Source organism: Molossus molossus, unplaced genomic scaffold, assembly GCF_014108415.1.
Source record: "Molossus molossus isolate mMolMol1 unplaced genomic scaffold, mMolMol1.p scaffold_m16_p_4, whole genome shotgun sequence".
NCBI lineage: Eukaryota > Metazoa > Chordata > Mammalia > Chiroptera > Molossidae > Molossus > Molossus molossus.
The window spans coordinates 51,344,117-51,370,556 of NW_023425377.1; the positions used below are offsets into that span (position 1 = coordinate 51,344,117).

Here is a 26,440-nt window from a genome sequence, read left to right on the forward strand (position 1 = left end):
ATGCCCTCTCACCCCTGCAATTGGCTGGGTATTTGGGAAGACGAAAGCCATGGACATGCAAGGTAGAAACACCAAATGGCACATGCAGATGGCTCCCAAGGTGGCAAATGCTATATTGAAGGAAAAAAGGTTAGCTTAGAAAAGGAGACCACAAGACTTTTCAAAACACAAAGCTGCTTGGCCAGTATGGCTCAGTGGTTGAACAGCAACCCATGCACCAAGAGGTCACTGGTTCAATTCCCGGTCAGGGCACATGCCCAGGTGTGGGCATGAAGAAGGCGGCCAATCCATGTTCTCTCTCATCTATGTTTCTGTCTCTTTCTCTCTCCTTCTTCCTTCCTCTCTCTCTCAAATCAATAAAGAAAACAACAACAACAGCAACAAAAAACCCCACAAAGCTGACCAATCTGCATTAAAAATTTTTTTAAAAAGCCCTGGCCGGTTTGGCTCTGGCGGTTGGAGCATTGACCTGCAGTCCAGAGAGACCTGGGTTCGGTTCCCGCTAAGGGCATGTACCCTGGTTGCAGTTTGTCCCTGGCCCTGGCTGCATCGTGCGGGAGGCAACCACTTGATGTGTCCCTTTCATGTCGATGTTTCTTTCTCTCTCTCTCCCTACCACTCTATCTGAACAAAAAATGGAAAAGATGTCCTCAGGTGAGGATAAAAAAAAAAAAATTTTTTTTTAAAAATATTTTAAAGTTAGCCTCCTACATTGTTTTACATGCATATATATATATATATATATATATACATACATACATACATATATATATACACATACACACACATAAATAGGATCATTCTACAGAGGTTCATGCCACAGGATTTGTTTTTCAGTGCAGTCACTTTTTCCCCTCTATCTATTCTTAAGTATATACTATGTGCATAAAATCATTGTATCTGTTGGTCTTGTGTATGTGTGTGTATACGACACAATTAAAATATAAAATACAGACTAGGGATTTTTTGAGTTTGTTTAAAAAATGGTAATATATACTTCTCAGTATCATACTTTTCTCACTTAATAATACCTTGTGGAAATCACTCTAAGTCAACTATACCACTAGCTCAAATCTGTTGTCTTTTTTTAGCTCTTCATGATATATCAGTGTGGAACTATGGATTTTCCATAGTTCATTCAAATGGAAATAGATTAAGTGGATAATCCATTTATTTCCAGTTTTTTAACTATAAAGAATATATTTTAAGTTTAAAGTAGGCAAATCCTTGTACTTAGGGTGCATGAAGCATTGATGGGGTTCCCTCTGGTCCCTTCCTTGGTAAGATGTGCTGCCAAGGCATGAGACAGGGGGGACAAGGTCCTTGTTAAAAAGATAACTGAATGACAAGTAACAGATGCACATAGTAAAACAGTCAAACATGACCCTGTCCTTTCCCCTTCGGCAGCAATGTTATCGAAACAGTCCATGGGTAAGGAAGTACAACATATAAATAGGGGCATATGTTCTTTATTTATCTTAACATAAATGGTAGCAGGTTTTACATATTTGCTTTTTTTCTTTTCTTTTTTTGGTCCATTCTTTTTTTAAAAAAGAATGCTCTTGTTGACAAGCATAGGTGAGAGTTACATGTGGCACAAAAGACATCAAAGATACACAGTGACTTATATATATAATAGTACTATCCCATTTACATTCAAACAAACCGCACAGCAAAATGCATCATGACCAATAGCCCTGGCAGGGTAGCTTAGTAGGTTAGAGCGTGATCCTGATATGCTGAGGTTGTGGGTTCAATTCCTGATCAGGGCAAATACAAAATCAACCAATGAATGCATAAATAAGTAGAACAACAAATTGATGTTTCTCTCTCTCTCTCTCTCAAATCAATTAAAAAAAAAAAGCCCTAGCCAGTGTGGCTTGGTTGGGCATCATACTGTGCACCAAAAGGTTGCTGGTTTGATTCCTAGCCAGGGCACATGCCCGAGTTAAGGACTCAATTCTAGGTAGAGGGCACGCAGAAGGCAGCTGATTGACGTCTTGATGTTTCTCTCTCTCTCCCTCTCCTTTCCTCTCTCTCTAAAAATAGATTAAAAAAATCTTTAAAAAAAAGCAAAGATGTATCTGCAGGGCATTAATAAAAGGCTTAAAAGGAACCCTGGCCAGTGTTGCTCAGTGGTTAGAGCAGTGGCCCATGCACCGAAGAGTTGCAGGTTTGATTCCTGGTCCCAGTCAGGGCACCTGCGGGAAGCAACCAATCAACTGATGTGTCTCACAATGATGTTGCTTTCTCTCCCTCTCTGTCTTATTCTCTCTCCCCCCTCCCCTTCTCTCCCTTCTTTCCACTCTCTCTAAAAATCAGTGGGAAAAATATCCTCGGGTAAGGATTAACAACAACAAAAAGGCTCCAAAGTAGACATGAGCAGCTTCCTCTGAGGGAGAAGTGCGAGTGGCAGTGGGATGGAGACAAGGGGACAGTATGAATGGAGAAATCTCACTTGTACTTTGAATTCTGTAGTACAATTCCTCAAACAATGGGAAAATTAATGTATCACCTCTGTAATTAAAAACACATAAATAAAAACTAGAATTTCAAACAAAGCTAAAACAAATGTGGCATTCTTTGCCAGAATTTCATTAAAAATGTGAATAGCATACAATCCAGTACTTACTCCTTGCCACCATCAAGATCCTGCATATCCTTAAGGTAGAGGGAAAAATCGATCACTCCGACCTGATCAAAATAAAATGCACAAGTTTAAATAAAAAATCACTTTCCTGCTTTCCATATAAACCTTGCAATCTTTAAAATTCTGGGTATTTACATTTCTGTTTCTTTCCTATAAGCATTTGTTAGGTTAGGCAGCTCTATAAAATAGTAATCAATCAAACAAGTCAAGAAAAAAACCCATCACTACCTTCTAGAAGAAAAACTTACTAAAAATCAGAATTTAAAGGGATATTCTGAAATTTTACCACCTAGTTAAGATTAGTTTTGTGTATTTAGTCAATAATCGGGTTGTTGACAAAAGATCAATCAAGTCTTTGGGTACAAAGTAATTATTTAAAAAAGGGGAAGGGGAGACCTGGACCTTGAGACTAATGTGGTGCCTTCACTAACACTCTGACTCCTTTGTTCCCTGGACGGTGGTGAAACGGATCGATTGGTATTCCAGGGAAAATTCTCTGCTGCTGCAGGGATCTAGGAAGGATGAAGACCCCTCAAACATCTCAAAGTCAGGGCTCTGTCCAGAAATAAAGCACCTGCGAGAGAGTAAGTGAGCATCCTAGCCTGCCACCATCCACTGCAGCATAAGTGAGGTCATTCCTATTTGAAATATAAGAATACTGGGTCCTTTGCTGTACAGAAGCTTTCCAGTTTGATGTAGGCCCATGTGTTCATTTTTTTTTCCTTTGTTTCTCTTGCCTTAGATGTTGTATCAGTGAAAATTCTGCTGCGTGTGATGTCTAAAATTTTGTTGCCTACATTTTCTTCTGGGATTTTTATAAATTAACGAGTAACATTTAAGTCTTTTATCCATTTTGAGTTTATTCTTGTGTACAGTGTAAGTTGGTGGTCTAGTTTCATTTTTTTGCATGTAGCTGTCTAATTTTCCCAACACCATTTACTGAAGAGGCTGTCTTTACTCCATTGTATGCTCTTGTCACCTTTCTCAAACAGTAATTGAGCATAATGTCTTGGGTCAATTTCCGGGTTCTCTGTTCCATTCCATTGATCTATATGCCTGTTCTTGTGCCAGTACCAGGCTGTTTTGATTACTATGGCTTTGTAGTATAACCTGATATCCGGTATTGTGATCCCTCCCACTTTGTCTTTCTTTTTCAAGACTGCTGTGGCTATTCAGGGTCTTTTTGGCTACATAGGAACTTTTTGAGTATTTGTTCTAGTTCTGTGAAATATGTTGTTGGTATTTTGATGGGAACTGCATTGAATCTATAGATTGCTTTGGGTAGTATGGACATTTTAAAGATGTTGATTATTCCAATCCATTAACAAGATATATGCTTCCACTTTTTTTATATCTTCTTCTATTTCTTTTTTCAATGTCCTGTAGTTTTCTACAAATAGGTACTTAACTTGTTTGGTTAAGTTTATTCCCAGGTATCTCAATTTTTTTGCTGCAATGGTAAATGAGATTGTTTCTTAGTTTTTCTTTCTGTGAGTTCATTATTGGTGTATGAGAATGCCGTCGACTTCTTGATGTTAATTTTGTATCCTGCTACTTTGCCAAATTCGTTTATTAAAGCTAAAGCTTCTGCACAGCAAAAGAAACAACCATCAAAATGGAAAGGGAACTCACTATATGGGAGAGCATAATTGCCAACAATATGTCAGATAAAGGGCTAATTTCCAAAATATACTGAGTGCTCATACAACTCAACAAAAGGAAGACAAAGAACCAAATTAAAAAATGGGCAGAGGACCTAAATAGACACTGCTCCAAAAAGGACATACAAATTCATATGCCAAGAGACATATGAAAAAATGCTCAATGTCATTAATCATCAGAGAGATGCAAATTAAAACAACTATGAGGTATCATCTCACACCTGCCAGAGTGGCTGCCATCAACAAATCATCAAACAACAAATGCTGGTGAGAGTGTGGAGAAAAGGGCACTCTAGTACACTGCTCATGGGAATGCAGACTGGTGCAACCACTATGGAAAACAATATGGTGTTTCCTCAAAAAATTAAAAATGGATCTGCCATTTGACCCAGTGATCCCACTTCAAGGAACATATCGTAAGAAGCCTGAAACACCAATCAGAAAGAATATATGTACCCCTATGTTCATAGCAGCACTGTTTACAGTTGCTAAGATCCAGAACCCTAGGCAACCATACCAAAGAATGCAGCAGATGGATATGCAATGATATGAAGGAAGCTCCACAATAAAATTTTAAGTCGAAGAATAACATGTATAGCATTTACTCCTTATCATAATCCCACCTGTGTTAAAAACCAAAGCTATGTGGGTTGGTTTCTGCAACTTCTCTGTAGTACCTTCTACCCATCTATATTCCTGACCCTTGATCCTGGGAGGTCTTAGTGTTGGTCTTGATGTAGAATGCAGCAGAAATAAGCCCTGGCTGGGTGGCTCAGTATGTTGGAGCTTTGTTCCTGTATACCAAAAGGTGGTGGGTTCGATTCCCGGTCAGGGCACATACCTAGGTTGCAGGCTCAATCCCTAGTCAGGGTGTTTACGGGAGGCAGCCACTTGATGTTTCTCTCTCTCTCTGTCTCTCTCTTCCTCTTTGTCTAAGAATCAATTAAAAAGCATAAATTAAAAAAAAAAAGAGCCCTGGCCAGTTTTGCTCAGTGGTTAGAGCACTGGCCCGTGGACCAGAGAGTCCCAGGTTCAGTTCCTGCTAAGGGCATGTACCTTGGTTGCAGTTTGTCCCCGGCCCTGGTTGGGGTCATGTGGGTGGTGACCAGTCGATGTGTCTCTCTCACATCAATGTTTCTCTCTCTCTTCCCCCTTCTCTCCCTCCTGCTTGATCTGAAGATAAATGAAAAAAAAAATTGATGTGCTTCAGAAAGCAGCAGAAATGATGCCATGACTACTGCAGCCTAGTGCTTGTTCTTGGGACACAGACCTTTGAAATTCTGAGCTGTCATGAAAGAAGTCTGGCTACCCTGAGCAATCATGCTGGACACCAAGTGGACAGACCACATGTGGACAGAAAGGCCAAGAAACCCTGCTGTTCCAGTCCTCAGCTCATGGAGCCTTCTTAATATCCTACAAAGCTATCATTTAGAATCGATGGCCATATAAAGAGTTTCCCAGGCAAGAAAAAGCTAAAGGAGGTCATCACCACCAAACCAGTATTATATGAAATGTTGACGGGTCTTCTTGAAGGAGAAAAAGAACAAAATATGAACAATAAAATGGCAATAAATACATACCTATGAACAACTGAATCTACAAACAAAATGAGCAAGCAGAACAGAAACAGACTCATAGATACAGAGAACGTTTTGTTTCTTGCCAGATGGGAGGGGTGTTGGAGGGATGGATGAAAAGGTGAAGGGATTAAGAAGTACAAATTGGTTGTTAGACTGAGGAACCTCAAAGGTAAAGGGGGAGGTGGGGTGGGAAGAGAGAAACCAAAGAATTTATATGCATATATGCATAACCAGTGGACACCGACAATAGTGTAGGGAAGGCAGGAGAGGGAAAGGAATGGGGAAGAGGAGGTCAAGGGGGGAAAAAAAGAGGGACATCTGTAATTCATTCAACAGTAAAGATAAGTTTAAAGAGATAAATAAATAAATTATAATGGTCTGCTTTAAATAATCATATTTTGGTTAAAAAACAAACAAACCCCAAACATCTCTCTCTAAGACACACACACACACCCTGCTTATTCAGGTGCTGGAAAGATATACTGTATACCAAAATGTAACACTTAATTTAGTTGTCTCCGAGTAATGGGATTATGTGTGACATTTAGTTTCTTTAAAAAAATACATCTCTGTATTTAAAAAATTTTTTTCAACATGCAAAAACAACAAAACTATTGGGGGGAAAAAAAGCACTGATCTAGGCATGGAGGGATTAAGGAAGCTTTAGAGTCTCTAGGTTTAATCATGTGGTTGGCAGAAGGCAGGATAGTGGCTTAGCCACAGATAAAGATGCCTTTCTTGCCCTGAAGAAAGGTGGGGATGAGTCAGGGTGTCTGTCCCCCTCAGACACCAGGAGATTGTGCCTCATCCCTGGTCACTGGCTCCCATCCTAAGAGGGCTGTCCCAACTCTCTGTACCTTTCTACTTTCCTTTGTGCCCTTGTATTATTAGCCTGACTTCCCAAATCTCTCCTGACTCTATCTCCTTATTCCCCATCCAATCTTCTGGGACTTGTAGACTTGTCTGCTCAATGTTTTTGCTGTGTCTATTCTTGGCTACTTCTAAGTCATGATCTGGATGTTGCTAGATTGATCATTCTCAAACTCTGACCTGATCATTTCACTGTATGGCTTTAAAAACCTCTCAGAGTTTCTTAAAGCTCAGGGACAGCCCTGGTCGGTTTGGCTTAGTGGTTAGAGTGTTGGCCTGCGGTCCGGAGAGACCTGGGTTTGGTTCCCACTAAAGGCACGTACCTCGGTTGCAGTTTGTCCCGGGCCCTGGTTGGGTTGTGCGGGTGGCAACCACTCGACGTGTCCCTTTCACGTCGATGTTTCTCTCTCTCTCTCTACCTCCTACTCTACCTTCCAACTCTATCTGAACAAATTATCGAAAAATGTCCTCGGGTGAAGATTAAAAAAATAAGCTCAGGGACAATGTTAAAGCCTTTAGCATGGCACTGGTGGCCCAACATCTGAGCTCAGCCTCCACCTTCCTCATGGAGCATCCTGTGTTAGTCACAGAAAACTGCTTCCTGTTCACAAACATGCCGTGCTTTCTGTGTACCTCTGCCCAAGCTCTTTCTTTACCCTTCCCTAGCTGCTTCCACTTCTACCCCAGCACAGTACCTCACACAGCCCTCTGTCAGATACCCTTTGTCCCTGTCTGAGGTTCAGCACTGTCTGCAGATTCTACATAAAATCCCTGGCCTAGAGAAATAATTTCATCTGGATCCAACTTCCCGCTTTACCTGAGAATCCAAGTCTTCTCCTTTTAAGCACAGATTGGCATCAAGAACATTGAGTCCCACCAGCAGACCGACGATCACCATCCCCTCTTCCTCCATCATTAACGCCTCTGGCTCATAAAACTCACTGCAAGAGATTGATAGCCAGGGGAGCCATTCAGGAATGCCCTCACCACTCCTTTTCCCCAACCCTTCTCCCCACCCCCAACAACCTGCCTTTCTATCTCTCAGCTCATGGCCTGGCTGCCAGAAGCTCCCTTGTGTGAACTTCCTTCCACCTTTCATTTCCCTCTCCTGCTGCAACTGCTGCTGTTTCTTCTCTGGCCTCTCTTCTCTTCCTATGGCTTAGAAAGGGCTCTTTCTAGCTCTGGTCTATGGTGAACTCTGCCATTTGGACCCTGGCGCCAGTCCTTCTCACCTCCTCTTGGCTTCTACATTCCTGACCATCATTCTGCCCCTCCTGTCCCCACAGGCTCCTTTTTCCACATTGCTGTGAACAATTCCCACACCCAAGAATAAAATTCTTCCCTCTTCCACATGTCCAATAGAGCAACACTGGCTGCTCTTACTTCCTTAAGGCCATCACCATGGCTGTTTGCAGTGGGGCTTCATCCCATCTCTGACTGCTTCTGGTCACCACTGATCTGCTAATTTACTATTGTGTGTGTGCACGTGCATGAGAACTTACTGTCTTAAGAATCAGTTTTTAAGACATAATCTGTATCTCAAAATTACTCAGTGTAACTATGCTCAAAGTACAAAGGATATGACATATTTGAAATCAGTATTTATCATGTAAAGATATAGCAATAATAAGCCATGATTTTGAAAATAATGAAAAATTTGGGGTGGCAGGCCATTCTGTAAAAGATATTTTTATTTCAATTAGGTAAGAAAATTAACTCTAGATTCTTCCCTTACAAAGTCTCATATTCTACAAAAAAATTCCTTTCATAGTGATTATTTTTGCTTATAGTTATAAATATCAAATATGGCCCGGCCAATGTGGCTCAGTGGTTGAGCGTCAACCCATGCACCAAGAGGTTGCCAGTTCAATTCCCAGTCAGGGCACATGCCCAGGTTGTGGGCCAAATTCCCAGTGTGGGGCACGCAGGAGGGGGGCCAATTGATGTTCTCTCTCACTGATGTTTCTCTCTCTCTGTCTCTCTCTCCCTTCTCCTCTCTCTAAAATCAACAAAGAAAATAAATAAATAAATATCAAATATGAACCAGTCATAAATTTCAGAGATAGCCAGTTAGTCTTGACTGATGCTAGGAGATATAAAATTTTAGAGACTGGATATGGAATCCTAAAATAGGTAAGATATGCCCTGGCTGGTTTGGTTCAGCGGTTAGAGCATTGACCCACGGTCCAGAGAGTATTGGGTTCAGTTACCGCTAACAGTGCATACCTCGTTTGCAGTTTGTCCCCAGCCCCAGTTGGGGTTGTGCAGGTGGCAACCACTCAATGTGTCTCTCTGACATCAATGTTTCTCTCTCTCTTCCTCCCTTTCGCCCTCCTGTTCTATCTGAGGATAAATGTAAAAATGTCCTTGAGTGAAGATAAAAAGTAAATATATAAAATAAATAAATAAAATAGGTAAGGTATTACAAAAAGCATTTACTTCTAAAGTCATTTATTCCTGTTATTATCCAAACTAATAAATAAAATGTTGTTGAAATTTAATGGAGTACATTGTCAACTACCTAATCTTAGGTATTTTTGAAGAATTATCTTCAAAATGATTTTAAAAAATAGAAAGTAATATAAATCTCAGTCATTCATATCAACTTTCAGATATCAGTGCTCAAAACATAAAATATAACTATTTTAGTCCAGCTGGTGTGGCTCAGTGGATTGAGTGTCTTCCCATGGACTAAGAGTTCCTGGTTAGATTCTCCGTCAGGGCACATACCTGGGTTGCAGGCTCGATGCCCAGTAGGGGGCATGCAGGAGGCAGCCGATTGATATTTCTCACATCAATGTTTCTATCTCTCTCTCCCTTCTTCTCTCTGAAAAAATCAATAAAAACAATTTAAAAAATAATTTTTTTATCCTCATCCGAGGACATTTTTCCATTTTTTGTTCAGATAGAGTGGGAGGAAGAGAGAGGAAGAGAGAGAGAGAAACATCGACCTGAAAGGGACACATCGAGTGGCTGCCACCTGCACGACCAACCAGGGCCGGGGACAAACTGCAACCGAGGTACATGCCCTTAGCGGAAACCGAACCCAGGTCTCTCTGGACCACAGGCCGACATTCTCACCACTGAACCAAACTGGCCAGGGCATAAAAACATATTTTTAAAAAAAAGTACTATTTTAAAAGTAAGCCAGAGAAGTTATGATTAATAATAATTTGAATAAAAGCTCTATATATTATAGACTCTATTTTAATTCAAAGCAAAAGACAAACAAAGATAGGTGATTAAATACCTGAAGAGATGTTTATTGTCTATTAGCACTTTCAGATAATCTGCCAGTTTCTTTTGCATAAGTGCAAGATAAAGCCAAGCTCTGCCTCTTCCCACAGCTGTCCTAGAATTCAAGTAGACAATCAAACTGTTATGGCATAACAATAACAACAAAAAAAAAACAACACAAAAAGACAAGTTAGCCCTGGAGATACACACATTCATGCTTGTGAATGCAGAGAACATTATAAGAATAGCTGCTTTGGGGACTGGGGCGCACATTGTCAGGGAAGGCAGTTTTCTCACTATATATCTCTCTGGGTACTGTTTGATTTTTGTATCACAGACGTGTTTTGTATCGTTTTTAATTTTGACAGAAGAGGAAAAAAATCTTAAACCACAAAAATCTGATTCCTGGAACAAATACAATCAGATAAAACTTTGATATATTAATAAAATTTCACAGGATCCAGGAAATATTAGATTAGTTTTGTGTAAGGGATAGTCTTTCAAAGATTAATACACAACATCATTAGTGCTTGTTAAAGTGTTGAAGTCTCACAAAGTTTCTGAGGTATTAGCTCAAAGGTACAATTTAAAAATAACTGTGGTAAAAACATATAACATAAAACTTACCTTTTTAAGTGTATTGGTTGGTAGTGTTAAGTGCATTCACATTGTTGTGCAACCAATATCAAAGGTGCAAACTTGAAAAGGCCTGCTTTAAACATTGGAAGAAAGCTTCCCAACCATAGACCTAGATGCATTGTACAGAGGTACTGCTGTGATCAGTATTTGCACCAGAGGGTGCTCTTAGGGCCACAGCCTGGCTGTGCACCCCAGTGACCTCAGGAGCCAGGCCCACAGGGTTCATCTAACTTCATCAATACAAAAGGCTCTGAACATCCCAACTCCACCACCACCACCCCACAAATAAATGATGAGGAAAAAAAAAAAAGAACCAGAGTGAAAAGGAAAGAAAATCTAGGAAAAAAAAAGAGGTATTTAACAATGGCATGATGTGAAAAATGGACACTGACAGGCTGCTCAGTGGAGGTTAAATTGGCACAACTCTTCCAGCAGGCAGCTTGGAGGCTGCTGGTTATCAGAATCCTACATCTAGTAATACATCCTAAGGAAATGATTAGGATGTACAAGAGGTATGTTTGGGATGGTCATCAATGCACTATTTGGGGAATGAGCATTGAAGACAACTACGAAGCCCAAAGGGGCATTTAACAAATGAACTGGACAACGGAAGGTTATGTGCCCATTTCAAAAATGATGCGAATGAATATCTGATACGAAAAGAGGTCTAAAATCTAATATGAAATGGGAACAAAGCCTACAAAACAGTATGTATGTATGGTTTAATATTTAATTTTTCCCCTGATCCCCTTCCCCATACATTAACATACTGTTTTTAGTTTAGGTTTATTTCCAAAATATTTTTAGGCACATGAAAACAAATACAAATTCTTATTTTTTTCTCCCCTTTTTACAAAAAACAACAAAAATTAATGTTATATATGCTGTCCTGTAATTTGCTTATTTCACAGAGTTCTGCAGTAACAGGGCTTGGTGGGATTTAGAGGGTTTCAGTCCAAGAGACATGTGTTCTCTTCCTGGCTATTACTCGCTTCTTGCCAAGGGACCTTGGGCATGTTACTCAACCACTTTGAGTCTCACTTTCCATGCCTGTCACTAGAGATACCAATAGCTTTCCTAGAGGCTTGTTGTGAAGGATTAAATGAGGTAATGAAACATCCCTAGCATAATGCCTGGCACATGGCACACCCTTAGTAAATGGTAGCTATTATTGTCTGAAGATGGATCAGGCTGGCTCCACAGGAAGAGAGTCAAACAGAGGCTGGGTAGTCCCAGGGGCCTCTTTTGCATCAGCCCAAGGGCCTCTTCTAAATGAGAGTCCATGATGATGCCTTGTTTGTGTTCTGTCCAGTTATTTATTTTGAGTCAATAATAGGGATCCAAGGACAAATCAAGACATGGGAAATGATTTGTTAGTCCCAGCCTTTTCACAAATGTCCCTTGTTCTGGAATCTAAAATCTGGTCCAGACTTTTATTCAGAAAACTTCCCAGATATATCTGAAGCAGTGATTCCAGGATTGTAACCATGACTCCTTTTCCTCCTGTAACTACTTCTCTATGACAATCCACTTTCACCCTACATAATCTTGTGTGACAAGCAGGAATCACTACCCCCATTTTAAAGAGAAGTAAACTGATGCCTGCCTGGTGTGGCTCAGTGGGTGAACATCAACCCATGCTCAAGAGGTCACCAGTTCCATTCCCAATCAGGACACATGCCCAGGTTGTGGGACAAATCCCCAGTGGGGGGCATGCAGGAGGCTGCCAATCAATGTTCTCTCTCATTGATGTTTCTATCTCTCTCTTCCTCTCCCTTCCTTTCTCTGTAGAATCAATAAAGGAAGAAAAATAAATAAATAAATTGAAGTTCAGAAAGGGGTAAATCTTGCTCAAGATCATGTGGCTAATGAGCAGCAGAACTGAGACTAAAGTCTAAGTAGAGTGTGGCTCATGAACTTAAATTAGAAAATGTTTTATCAGCAAAGAATTGAGAAATAGGTAAATATGAGGGAGTTTTTAAAACATCAAATCAGTGTAATGATTTCTTACTCACTTTAATTCTGGCAGATTTCTGACACTAGTGGCTATATCTGATGCTTCTGGACAAAGTTTCTCCACCAGCTCCAAAGGACCAAAGAAAGATTTATTTTGGCCAATAAAACTCTTCTTAACTAAAAGGAAAAACAAAAGTTTTAGTCATAAGAAGAGGTTGCAAAATGTCTTCAGGAATTCATGGTCTCTCTTCTAAAAGCCAAATAAATGCTTCAGATTTAATCCTCCCACTTAATTCTTCAGATTTAGTCCTGGGGACTGGGAGAGGCCAAGTAACAAATGAGCTCTTCCTTCTTCTGGGAACAGGGATTCTCTAATGTACCTACTATGCTCTTTCTCCAAGTATTTACTTGTCCATGAGATAAAACAAGTCCCTCATATGATCACTTGCGAAATCCTTCCCCTTTCTACTTCCTACCTGATGCCAAAATCAATGCTTGATTTCAAATGGACATCCACCACCATTCCTCATCTGCACTGCTGTGATAACCTCCTAATGAGTGTCAGTGCTACTAATAGCATCACCTCTCCACCCTTACAATCTGTATTCCACATAGCTGGGGTTCTTTTAAAAATGGAAGTCAGGTCATGTTTTCCCCTTGCTTAAAATCCTCCAAATACTCTTAGAATAAAATCCAATTCTTCACCTGACTTATAAAGGCTTACATATTCAGTTCTTTCCACCTCCCTCCTCTCAGCATCCCCCAGGTACCTGGTGTCTTCCTCAAACCAAGGATGGCCCCACTTAGGACCTTTGAACCCGGTTTTTGTTTTTTTATTTTTTATTTCCCCAAATCTTTGCATGACTGACTCCTTCTTCTCCTGTATGTCTCAGCTGACATTTCACCTCCCCAGACAAAAACTTACCCTTTTACCCTAGCTGAAAGGTTTTTCCCTTGATTCTCTATCATTTAACCCATTTTGCTTTCTTGAATTTGTAGCATTTTATAATTATGTTGGTTTGTTTCTGCATTTATCATCTACCTCCTCACCTAGAACTCCTGTCCAAGGTTATCACAAGCCACATGAGCTACTGAGCACTTGAAATGTAGCTAGTGCAATTGAGACATACTGTAAATATAAAACACAGTGGATTTTCAAGTCTTAGTATAAAAAAGAATGCAAACCATCTCAATAAGGCTTTTTAATGCTGATTATCAAAATGGTATTTTGGACATACGCAATTCAATAAAATATACCATTACCACTAATTTCACTTGTTTCTTTTAATATATATATATTTTAAATGTGGCTACTAGAACATTAAGCATTGCACACGTGGCTTGTATGACAATTTTTATGGGACAGCGTTGCTCAAGAATGTCGCATCTTGCGGGCAGGACCTTGTATATTTTGTACATTGCTAGCACCTAGAACAACGATAGGCACTGATGAGTACATGCTAAACCCCAGATGCCCTCAGGCTCACCTTTCAGGCCATGTTTGAGGCAGTGCTCCATCACCACGAAGAACTGCTGCAAGGGGGCATGGTCAGCATCCAGGCTGCGACCCAGGCTCAGGGCCGACTGTAGCAAGATCTTGATGCTGAGTTTCATCATGTGCATCAGGTTGGCACGCTCCTCCGTCATCTGGCCCTTGGAAGCTGTAGGGCATAAGCAGGTACAGCTTCCTCAGTGGACTGAATGTGCTCTGGGCGAGGAGGTTGGACGCGGGGCAAGAAAAGCAAGGCTGGCCAGGTGGGAAGCAGGCGGTCAGCACAGGGTGCAAATGTGCGGATTACTGGGGTCTACAGTCAGCCAGCCCCTGATCCCTGGAGGTCACAGCCGCATATGGATCACCTGGGCACCAAAGGCCTCTCCCAAATGGTTTTTGTGTTATTGTCTTCTCTCCCACCTAGCATTCTACTTTCAGCTCACCCATAGGCTCAAACTGCAGGAAGCCCCGCCCCAAGCTGGAGAAGGTGCTCCACCTTCAGACATTTCTATTGGATGAACCCAGCGAGGCCACACCCACAGAGTGTGTGGACGTAGTGTTGCGGGCTGGTCACCATTTTGGGTGTTGCTACCTGCTCTTTGGTGTTGGTGCCATCCTCGATCTTTCTGGTTATCATCTGCCATTCATTTCTGACTCACATTCAAATTGTTGCTCACCTTTGGTTCACAATTAGTGTACGATGAGTTTTCACTTTTGTAAATAAAAGCGTTAGAATAAAATAAACTCAGCTGTCTTTCCGTTTCAAAGCCATTAACTTTGTCCTTTTTGTAAGGACAGAAGATAGGATTTGGCATATTTTATGAACCCCCCCCCCCCAATTTATGAGAAGCATCTGGTACTTAAACATGGAGATTGCTGGTGTCTGCAACTTTAAACCACCTTTCTATCCAAACATTAAATAGATAAGGAATGGGCTCTTGTCAGCAGTTTTAGCATGTCAAAAGTAATTCACACCAAAGAGCCTCTAATGAATAGAAACTTCCCTTCTCCTTTAACCTTTCAAACAAATCTTCCACTTTCCAATTCTTTGCAACCCCTTCAAGTGAAACTCCTTTTTCTCTTTACTCCCAGGCATATGGTGCACTGGCAAAACTGTCTCCTAAAGAATCAACAAACCTATATTCCTCAAAGCAACTACCACCAGACCCACATTTGTTTGACTTCAAATACAACCCCCTCCCTAAAGCCCCCAATAAAAGAGCAACTCGCTCTTTCTGCCCTGCCCTTGTACTGCCAGTCAGTACATGGGTCCTTTCCTTGTCTATGGGGAAAGACAAATAAATGTCCTCCCTTTTTTCTCTTTTCTCAGTTATAAATTCTTTCACAAGCCCATCACCCACCTAAACAAAACTCTAACAGCTTTGTTTTGAGGTTTAAAAACTGTGTTCAATCAGTAATAGATATCCAGGACAGATGCTTGCCAAATGTCCCCTCAAACCTAGAAAACTGTTATCAAAGAAACTTTGTAAAAATGTAGGCCTTCAACTCTTAACAGTCCAGGTGGGTAAATACTCCAGGCAGGAAGGGCCCTTCGGAGGCAGGGGGCGTTGCCATCTCTGCACTATGTCACTCTTCTCCACATGGCTGCACCGACCCTGGGGGTCTTTCTAACATTTGTCAGTTGGAAGTGGGGTGGGGGTATCATATTGTCTTTGTTTGAACTTGTCTAGTTACTACTGAGTTTAATCGTCAGGTTCAGTCTCCTAGTCTGTGAATTGCTTGTTAAATCTTAACTTGGATACTCTCTTTCCCATTTTTTTGGGGGGAGGCAACCTAATTTTTGGAGGCCTTGTTTCCACAAGGCTGGTTAAAAAAAACATCTTAACTTGGATTGATCTGTATATCCCGGATGTTAATCCTTTGCTTACCTGTTTTTCTTTTATGAGCATTAATTAATATGGACATAAAGTTAAAAGTATATATATGTATGTAGCTAAATTAAAAATAACAATGTTATGAATAATTTATAATAAAGGCATTAAGTAAATATTATTGAGACTTGATATAGCCTGGGTAGGACTAAACATTCTCCATTCTCTCAGCAAAACCTGACTAGCTCTGGGAAAGGAAAATCCGTCTAAACATTTCATCTTGGTTGTGGAGAAAAAAAAAAAAGTAAAGCGTTTGGGGTAGGGGTGGCTTAATTACTTTTAAATGTTGAGATAATTCTATGTATTACATTTATAAATTTGAAAACTTAATGAAATGGATAATGGGCAAAGGAAATAAAAATTATAAAACTTCATCCAGAGTTAAGGTGTAATCCTGAACAGAACAATAACCATAAAAGCAATTTGTAAAGATTTAACTTTACACAAGACAGTGGGCCCAGGTCTATAAACTAGTGATTTTCAAATTACAATACATATCCAGGAAGTCTTGTAGAGGACTAGGCAGGCCCTGATGTTTTAAGGAAATCGATTTCCGTACCTTTCTGTTTCACAGGCACTTTTTCTTCTTTCATTCCACAGAGAGTGTCAATGTACTCTATCCTTTTGATGCATTGCCTGGGCACAGAAAGTCCCACACATGTCCCACACATCACATGGTACAGTGCCTCCTTTACAAGTAATCAAGTCACCAACAACATGAAGAGCTTCCAATCCCTCACTGCTTTATTGCACTTAGCTAAGAAAACTTGGTCTAAGGAGAGAGGGGTCACGTCTAATCCTCTGCAGGGTATTCTGAATTTAGAAAGTGAACCCCGCCAAATTATATGTAATTATTTTCAGCCAGTCTCAATATTCTAGGATGTGCCATTACCTTGATGAACATGTTCCATAAGTTAAGTGAGCCAAACTGTAGCTCCAATATTTTGATGAAAATGAATTTGAAGTGCATATAAATATAAACCAAGTCTTTTGGTCAAATAATATTGTGTTGGCAAAAGTGTAATAAAATAAGCAATATTTAGATGTCCCCAACAATTTTGAGTGTTCTGGGTTAAACAAGGCAACTAAGTATATAAAAGAATTACAACAGCCCTGGCCGGTTTGGCTCAGCAGTTAGAGCATCGGCCTGCGGTCCAAAGAGACCAGGGTTTGGTTCCCGCTAAGGGCACGTACCTCAGTTGCAGTTTGTCCCTGGCCCTGGTTGGCTCGTGCAGGAGGCAGCCACTCAATGTGTCCCTTTCACGTCGATGTTTCTCTCTTTCTCTCTCTCCCTCCCACTCTATCTGAACAAAAAATGGAAAAATGTCCTTGGGTGAGGATAAAAACAAAAGAAAACTTTATTAAAAGAATTACAACATAATTATCATTCAATAAGTCTTGGAAACTTCCCAGAGGTTGAGATATTTCTTAATACGACTAAGTTGCATCCTTTCTTGCAAGCCAGACAATTTTCATTTTCTTTGAATAACAACAAAATACTACTGAGAATAGATCAATGTGATTTGGGGCATATAACTTAGAAGTTCAAAGACTTGAGTAACATTGCTCTAACAAACTTGTCCATTTATATTTCTTATTTATGTGAACCAGGTTTCTCAGGGATCACATCTATAAAAACCAAAAATTGGAATAAAATTGATGCTGAGTCCTATCATACTTTAGCAGTAAATCATATATATTCATCTACAGATACATGCTACTAAAAGAACCAATACCATTTAGCTCATCTTAAGGGAAGCAATTCCATGAAAAATTAATGTATAATTAATTATTTATTTATTTATTTTCTCTGTTTTTTCCTTACCCGAGGATATTTTTCCATTTATTTTCAGAGAGAGAGGGAGGGAGGGAAAGAGAGAGAAACATCAATGTGTGAGACAGACACATTGATTGGTTGCCTCCCGCACAACCCCAGCAGGGCAGGGGATGAATCACAACAAAGGTAGGTGCTCTTGGCCAGAATTAAATGCAGGACTCTGGTTTGCGGGCCGATGCTCTAATCCACTGAGCCAAACCTGCCAGGGCAATGTATAATTATAAAATTACATTTAAATTCCTTGTGTCAACTTAGCATCTCTAATCATTTTAATGGTAATTCATTCCATAAGAAAAATTTGTTATATACTTAGAGCTTTAGTCACAAGAAAAGTTTATTTATTTTTATTTACATATTTTTGGCTGAGACATGAAAGGATGGCCAAAAAATTATAAAACATATGGAAGTGGAATGGAAATTCAAGTTCAAGGAATAAAAGAGGAGAAAAAGCTAACATTTTCAAATATTAAATAACATTTATTAAAAAAAAATTTTTTTGTTTATTGATGCTTTAGAGAGAGAGGAAGGGAGAGGGCGAGACAGATAGAAACATCAATGTGAGAGAACATCAACTGGCCACCTCCTGCATGCCCCCCACTGGGGATTGGGCCTGAAACCTGGGCATGTGCTCTGACTGGGTATCAAACCAGTGACCTCTTGGTGCATGGGTCAACGCTCAACCACTGAGCCACACTAGCCAGAGTTAAATAAATTAGTTTGAAGATGAATGATGTCCTGGCCAGTGTGGTTCAGTGGTTAGAGCATTGGTCTGAGGACTGATGGGTCTCGGGTTCGATTCCCGGTCAAGGGCACATATCTGGGTTGCAGGTTCTGAAAGGGGTGGGAGAGAATAATAGAATAGAGCACTAATTATAGTGGTGTACTAGCCATAGTTATAAGAAGTATTAATCATCCTTTACAATATTAATCATGATTGTTTTGTTCTGATTTAAGAAAAGCCACTCTGACCTGGCCAGGAGGTGTGCGCCTCAGGAGCTTACCTCAGGAATGTTGTCCATTCTCCTAATCTGAAGACAAGGGGGACTACTTGACCTTATGGAAAGAGTAACAACCTGGCCCTGCCCGGTTTGGCTCAGTGGTTAGAGAATCAGCCCACAGACCAATAAGTCATGGATTCAATTCTGGTCAAGGGCATATAACTTGGTTGCGGTTCGTCCCCGGCCCTGGGAAGCAACCAGTCAATGTGTCTCTCTCACATTGATGCTTCTCTCTCTCCCTCCCTCCCACTCTATCTAATGATAAATAGAAAAATATTTGCCCGGGCCGGTTTGGCTCAGCGGTTAGAGCGTCGGCCTGCGGTCCTGAGAGACCCTGGTTCGGTTCCCGCTAAGGGCGCGTACCTCGGTTGCAGTTTGTCCCCGGCCCTGGTCGGTTGTGCGGGTGGCAGGCACTCGATGTGTTCCTTTCACGTCAATGTTTCTCTCTCTCTCTCTGTTCCTCTCTCTCCCTCCCACTCTACCTGAACAAAAAATGGAAAAGTGTCCTCGGGTGAGGATAAAAAAAAAAAAAAAATCCTCAGGTGAGGATTAAAAAACAACAATAACACTATATATATATATATATATATATATCATAGATAACAACCTGATTTTTGGAACACTGGACTCGCCACTGCAACTCACTGGCGACTAGCCCTTGCAGCCCCTGGCCCACATTCCTTCCCCCTTTGCCCTGAAACCTTTTACAATCCCCACATTGTTCTTCCCCCATTGCCTGTAAACAATTTACAATTCATTTTTCCTTTTTGCCCTCCTGCCCCTTCTCATGTAGTCATTGTTTCTCTACCCTTTAAAACAGCTGGCAAAGTGAGGGGGGCAGAGCAGATTTTATGGGACAGCCCACTGCTCTCCCATTCTGCTGGCAACATTGGAATAAATGCTCATATATGATTCAACCTTGTCTATGCTTAATTGGCTCAAGTAGAGACAGGTGGTTGGGACCCATTTGTTGTCCGGTTTCAGTTTGATCCCAGCCCCAGTTGGGTCATGTAGGAGACAACCAATTGATGTGTCTCTCTCACATTGATGCCTCTCTCTCTCCCTCTCTCCCTCTCTCTCTATCTAAAAAATCAATGAAAAAATATCCTCAGCTGAGGATTAACAACAACAACAAAATGATAGTGCTTATATCATTAAGGTATTTACATACCACTTGATACACTTAAAAGTGATGTAACAGTTTTATTTCAAAGAGTCAATATTTACAATGAGCCAGAAAATGTATTATAAACTTTAAAATTATGAAGAATTTTATATGTCAACTTTAAAAGTTGAAGTTTCTTGCCCTGGTTGGGTAGCTCAGTTGGTTAGAGTGTCAACCCAATATGCCAAGGTTGCAGGTTCAATCCCAGATCAGGGCACTTAGAAGAAACAACCAATGAATGCATAAATAAGTGGAACAACAAATCAGTGTTTCTCTGTCCCCCCACTTTCCTCTCTCTCTAAAATAATAATTTTAAAAAGTTGAATATTCTTTAGGGGGTCATGTAAGCAAAAAAGGTGCAGACTAGAGTTTGAGATGGTCAGAGCTGGGGGGGTGGGGGTGGCAGTGGCTCGTAACACTGTTCCTGAAAATGGGGCAGTGCACTGTAGTCATCTCACCCACCCCCCTGGTTGGTAAGTCACCTATTCCCATTCATGCTCAATTTAGAATTATGGAAAATTCATGCTGGGAGGATTTTTAAGCTGGTCTATCTTTCAATTTTACTAGCTTGTGACCTTGGCCAAACTATTCACATCTCTAAGCTTCATTAATAACAGTTCAACACAACACACAGAATGCCACAAAATTCTACACTTATGGAATTGCCAAATAAATGGTCTGATCAGGGATCTCAACCTTCTCAACCTTGACCCTTTTAGAGGGGCGGAGCCTGTTGTAACATTTGATAAAGAGAATAAGTACTCAGGAGCAGGAGTGGGCTGTATAGGTTTTTAGGTTTTTTTTGAATCATAGAGAAGTGACTAGATTCTTATGGATAGATTTAAGTTTTAATTGAGTAGCTTTTTGGTTTCTTGAAAGATTTTATCATGCAGCATGGTATCATCCAACAAGAAAGAAAACCATTTTTATACTTTCCTAATTTTCACTTATGTCAATGGCTAACTTAATGAGTTCTGCAATGTGAAGTGGAAAAAGTTATCATGCTTCCTTTCGGAAAAAGTTGCACCACAAAATAAAATTTGCCATGAATGAGAACAGGCAAAGGCATACCTACCACCTACCCAATGCCAAATACATAATTTTTTTATATGAATTTTTATTTATTTTTTTGTTACAGATATTTTATCTTTTTACCCCATTGGCACCCCCCCCCTCCACCCTGTCCCCGGCTTAGTTGTCCATGTCCATTGGTCATGCATACATGCATATAAGTTCTGTGGTTTATCTCTTCCCACCCCCCCACCCCCCATCCCCTCTTCTGAGGGATTTTTAAATAAATGGATGCCTTCTTCAGTGAGTACCCACAAACACGACATTGTGCTGGGCAAGTTAATTCCATAAACATGTTTGCTTTGTTATTCATCCTTAAGGAGGAGGCATCACTCCAAAATGCAAGGTGTGGAACCTTGTGTGTGTAGCCTGTGGTTTGTGTGAAAAGTGTGTAGAGATAAAAGGACATGCCACATGTATAAACCTCTCTGAAAGATACAACAGGATTGGGAACAGTTTCTGGGATGGAGAAATTCCTCTTTACTGGGTCTTCTTTTGTATGTTTTTTGTTGTTGTTGTTTTACCCTGCACATTTATTATCTTAAAAAAAACAAAACCACCCCAGCCCAGCCAGTGTGGCTCAGTAGATTGAGCATCGTCCCATGGACTGAGAGGTCCCGGTTCAAATGCTGGTCAGTGTGCATGCCTGGGTTTCAGGCTCCATCCTGTTGTGGGGCGTATAAGAGGCAGCCAATAGATGTGTTTCTCTCACATCAATGTTTCTATCTCTCTCTCCCTTCCTCTCTCTAAAAAAGTCAATAAAACCGTATTTAAAAAAACACACCCCAAGACAAACAAGACAACTATGCAAATAGGATGACGATCACTGTGGCATGCTATGTACCAAACCCCAACAGGATAGCATTGTAAAAACAGATATTCAGAGCATTCCACAATATTCCACATCATTTTCCTTTAATATCTATTACAAAAAAAAATGTCATCTGGCAAGAGTGCTGCTCACACTGGATCTCTGCACCTTTACCACTTCCTTTGAGAAAGTCCTGTCCTCACTACTTGTGGAAGCAGACAAATGGGAAAGAAAGAAATGAGTGGGCCCTGGCTGAAGTGGGTGGAGGTGGGAGTGAGGTAGGGGGGACACCATCTTCTCCAGACCTGCTTTTCCGAGGCCTCTGCTGAGTGTGATACCCAGGGTCCATTTCCTTTCCCTACCCCAATTCCTGTCCTACTAGAGAGCTTCAAATCCAGGTCATCCTCCGGGATTAGCTACACAGCTCATCCCCGCTGTTCCCCATTTTTCAGCCCATGGTAAACCATGTTCACAATTTTTACCAGATCTGAATGGTAATTATTTATGTAATATTTTCTATCAATTGTCTAATTTAAAAATTCATATGTATACATTATGGCATTTTACTTATAAAATTAGAGGCATCGCGGCATTGAGGTGTTGTGACTAAGAGCATGGTTTCAAGAGGCAGAAGTCTTGGTTTCAGTACTGTCTCTGCCATGTCTAAGTAACTGGGTCAAGTTACTTCTCTTTAATTCAGTTTCTCTCCTTATAAAACAGGGATAATAATGGTACAGAACATGGGCCTGGTTACACTGGCAGAGGCAAGGAAGTCAATCTCCCCTTCATAGGTTCTAAGGCATTACAACTTCCTGCAGGGATACAGTCTGTATCTGGTTGGGGTGAGTGTGAGGCCTCTACCCAATTGTCTGCCTAGTATGCTGGGGTGCTGCCAGTCTGACTGCCCTGCCCTGAGATTCAGAAGGTGTGACCCCCAACTCCCTTGGGCCAGCAGTGGTCATGGGTTAGGGTCAGGGAAAGGTAGAGAGAAGCCCCAGGGCAGTCCTTAGTGGGCCAAAGAGGCTGAGAACCTGTTCCAAGGAGGCAGTGGAAGGTGGAAGCACACATGAGCCCAGCTCCAAGGCCCCTCTTCCCCACATATTCCTTTGTTCCACTGGACTTCACTTACAAAACACAAATTCAGAGAAATTACTAAGAATTTCAAGAGTGGGGCACTCCTCAGTGCCGGGTTCTAGGTGACCCACACTAACCAAAGCCTGCAGTGATTACACACCACGAAGCCAGTCCTGCTATTATGTAGTACTGTGAAGATAAAATGAATCAATGTACGTAGAGATCTAAGACTATCTTCCACGTAGGAAGCACAGTATAAGTGTTAGCTATTATTCATAACCCTACCATAAATGGAAAACAAGTATTCTTCAACTACAATGGGGCAAAAGTAGGTTTACAGCTGTGTATACAAAAGTTTATTCTTGTATTATTATTTATGAAGTGTTGTATTATTTCCATATGAACATCCATAAACCTACTTTTCCCCCACCCTGCAAGCATTTGAGTGCTAGGCAATGACACATTTTATTTGCTTACTAGTGCCATGAACTATCTAAGAGGACTCCAGAAGTCCCTAGGTCTTGACTCTCAGAATGGACTGCCAGTGGGTTGCGGTATACAAACACCCAGTGACATGTACACAAGTGGCAAGCTTGGGAACCAGAAATCTGGGTTGAGCAGCCTCTCATTACCTTCTAGAACTACTTTTCACTGCCAGAATTTCAAGTCAGATTTCAAACTTTACTCAATCTTTCTTAACCAATGAAACTTTCACAATTCACTATTCTGGTGTCAGTGCTGACTTCAAAAGCAAATTTACCAGTGGATAGGACAGAATCAAGAAACCTCCAATGCACACTAACACTTCTTAATCAGCACGCCAGTCTTTAGTCAGCTCTGTCCCACAGCACTTTCTATGAAGAAAACGCTCTCACCGCACTCTGCAATAGGTAGCCACTAGCCTCTTGTAGGCTAGAAAGTCATACATTTAATGTTTCCATCCTTCTCACAAATGTGCTGAAATTCTACACAAGGGCTGTAAAGGACTGTAAGAGATTATTGGGCGAATAAAGAAAAAAAATCCCCATTTTTTTCACGCTGGGAAGTGTGATGCTGGGTTCATCACACAAGTTGGTGGTGGAGCATGGGACTGGCCTGCACACCCAAATCTGTCTTCCGCCTTGGTGCAGTGAGTTCTCTGAGACTGTACACCTGCAGGTGGTAAACTGGGCTGGCATTTTGAGATTTACAGCAAAAAACAGTCCTGAATTCACTTAAGTATTTTAAAATTCATACAGATAACCTAAGCTCAGACTTGTATATTTTCCTAAAGTTCACCAATGAGAATAAGGTTGTTGTCTAGGAAACGCAAGTGGGAGTCGACCGCCCTCCCCACCCCCGCCCAAGCCCGCGTGCTCATCCAGGCTCGATCACACGGTGTGGAGAAAACACGACAAATCAGACGAGTGACTATGTTGGCTCTTTACAACTCCAATCAACAAGGCCCTGCCAGCTCTGCTCCCACGGCCAACGGTGGGCAACCTGTCCGCAGGGGGCACAGCGGAGCGCAACCAACTGACCCACCTGCGCGCGCCACGCCTTCCGTGCTGTCCAAGCCGTCAGTGCCGCCCAGCCCCTCGGTCGCGCGCAGCGCGCTCCCGAAACTCGCAGAGAGGTTGCCTGTGGCCCTGCGCGCCAGGGTCAAGATGGGCGCAGACCAACCCTCCGCCGCCGCCCGCCGCCTCGTCACGCTCTGCAGGTGCCCCGGGCTTGGCAGCTGGCTCCGGTCCACAATCTCAAACTCTTCTCCCGGCTCCGGCCTCGGACCCCGCTCGGCTGGGCAGCCGCCTCCCCTGTTAGCGGCCATCTTGGGTGCGTCACGTGGCCGAAGCCGGTGGCGGACGCCGGTGGGCAGGCGTTAGCTCTCGCGCCCTGGCTGTCTCAGTTTCCTGTTGGCCACGTCTTTCTACCTCTCCACTCGTCTCCTTTCCTTGCCTCCACTTTAGGCAGGTTAGGGAAGGCACGGGTCATAACGGAAGCAGCGCCTGCATTCCCACCAGCCGGGAGGACTTGTTTCAGGGAGTTTACCCTGGGCTAACTCCCCTTAAGGGAGGGCGCACCGAGCCTGGCCTGGAACACAGCTCCGCTGACCTTAGTTTTCTTTGCAACACCAGTTCCTCTTTTTCATTTTCAGTTCATGTTTTACTTTTTCTACTTCGTCATTTTTCTGCAGCACTCTTTAGGACAAGCCTTAAAAAGGGCAGTAAAGGAAACTGGAACAGGAGAGGCTGGAAACAGGATTTAAAAATAATCATTATTAAATACATCAGTTTGGCGGAAAAAGGACACGGCGGTGTATTGGAAATCAAAAGGTTGGGATTCTGCTATTAATTAGTTAAGTGGAGACTAACAAAATTCACCTCATTATTAAATAAGATTTTGCTGTAAGGAGCACAGGGTAGAGGTTAGCAATTATGATGACTGTGTGGCTTGGGCAAGTCATTCTGCATGTGTAAGGAGTTACAGGCTATTTTGTCATTTGGAAAAGAAAATTTGACAAAGTAGAAACCCAAACTTCACTAGCATTTGACATTTTGTTTGCAAAGTGCTGCACTTGGGCCTCATTAAACCAGAACTGCTTGGTTTGACTCCCAGAGTGCTTAAAATTAAAATTTAAATTTAAAAAATTGTATTGATTAATTGATTTCTTTTAAAGAGATCAAAACATTGACTTGTTCCACTTTTCTATGCATTCATTGGTTGATTCTTGTATGTGCCCTGACCTGGGATCAAACCCACAACCTTGGGTTATTGGGATGAGGCTCTAACCAACAAAGCTACTGGCCAGGGCCTTATTCAAATATTTAAAAATATGTTTTTGTTGATTTTTTAAGAGAGAGTGTAAGGGAGAGAGAGAGAGAGAGAGAGAGAGAGAGAGAGAGAGAAACATCAATCAGCTGCCTCCTGCATACCCCCAACCAGGGATCAAGCTCAAACCCTGTTAAGTGCCCTAACTGGGAATCGAACTGGGACCTATTAGTCCAAGGGACAAAGCTCAATCCACTGAACCACATTGGAATGGCAAATTCAAAATTTTTAAAACTTATCTTTACTGTTGAATGTATTACAGATGCCCCCCCCCCTTTTCCCCATTGACCCCTTCCTCCCCAATCCCACCCCACTCCTGCCTTCCCCAGTTATTGTGGGTGTCCATTGGTTATGCATATATGCATAAAAGTTCTTTGGTGTATCTATTCCTGCTCCCCTCCCTATTCCCTTTGAGGTTCATCAGTCTAACAACCAATTTGTACTTCTTAATTCCTTCATCTTTTGCACCCACCCCCAGCCCCCACCCATCTGGCAAGCAACAAAAATTCTCTGTATCTTGGAGCCTGTTTCTGATCTTCTTGCTCATTTTGTTTGTAGATTCAATTTTTGATAGCTATGTATTAATTGCCATTTTATTGTTTATATTTTTGTTCTCCTTCAGAAGACCCTTCAACATTTTATATAATACTGGTTTGGTGGTGATAAACTCCTTTAGCTTTTTCTTTTCTGGGAAACTCT

The 26,440-nt window shown here is 41.4% G+C and overlaps 1 protein-coding gene across 1 annotated transcript in view; it reads right to left on the reverse strand.

Moving 5' to 3' along the window:
* RUFY1 (RUN and FYVE domain containing 1) overlaps window positions 1-24,759 on the reverse strand; it is an 81,822-nt gene extending 57,063 nt beyond the window's left edge. The window contains exons 1-6 of the mRNA XM_036240847.1: window positions 24,458-24,759; window positions 14,081-14,254; window positions 12,653-12,770; window positions 10,012-10,113; window positions 7,579-7,702; window positions 2,633-2,694 (exon numbers count right to left, since the gene is read on the reverse strand). Of these exons, the coding sequence (XP_036096740.1) occupies window positions 2,633-2,694; window positions 7,579-7,702; window positions 10,012-10,113; window positions 12,653-12,770; window positions 14,081-14,254; window positions 24,458-24,740 (863 nt within the window). The 5' untranslated portion in view covers window positions 24,741-24,759. The remainder of the gene's footprint in view (window positions 1-2,632; window positions 2,695-7,578; window positions 7,703-10,011; window positions 10,114-12,652; window positions 12,771-14,080; window positions 14,255-24,457) is intronic.
* Window positions 24,760-26,440: the final 1,681 nt, after the last annotated feature.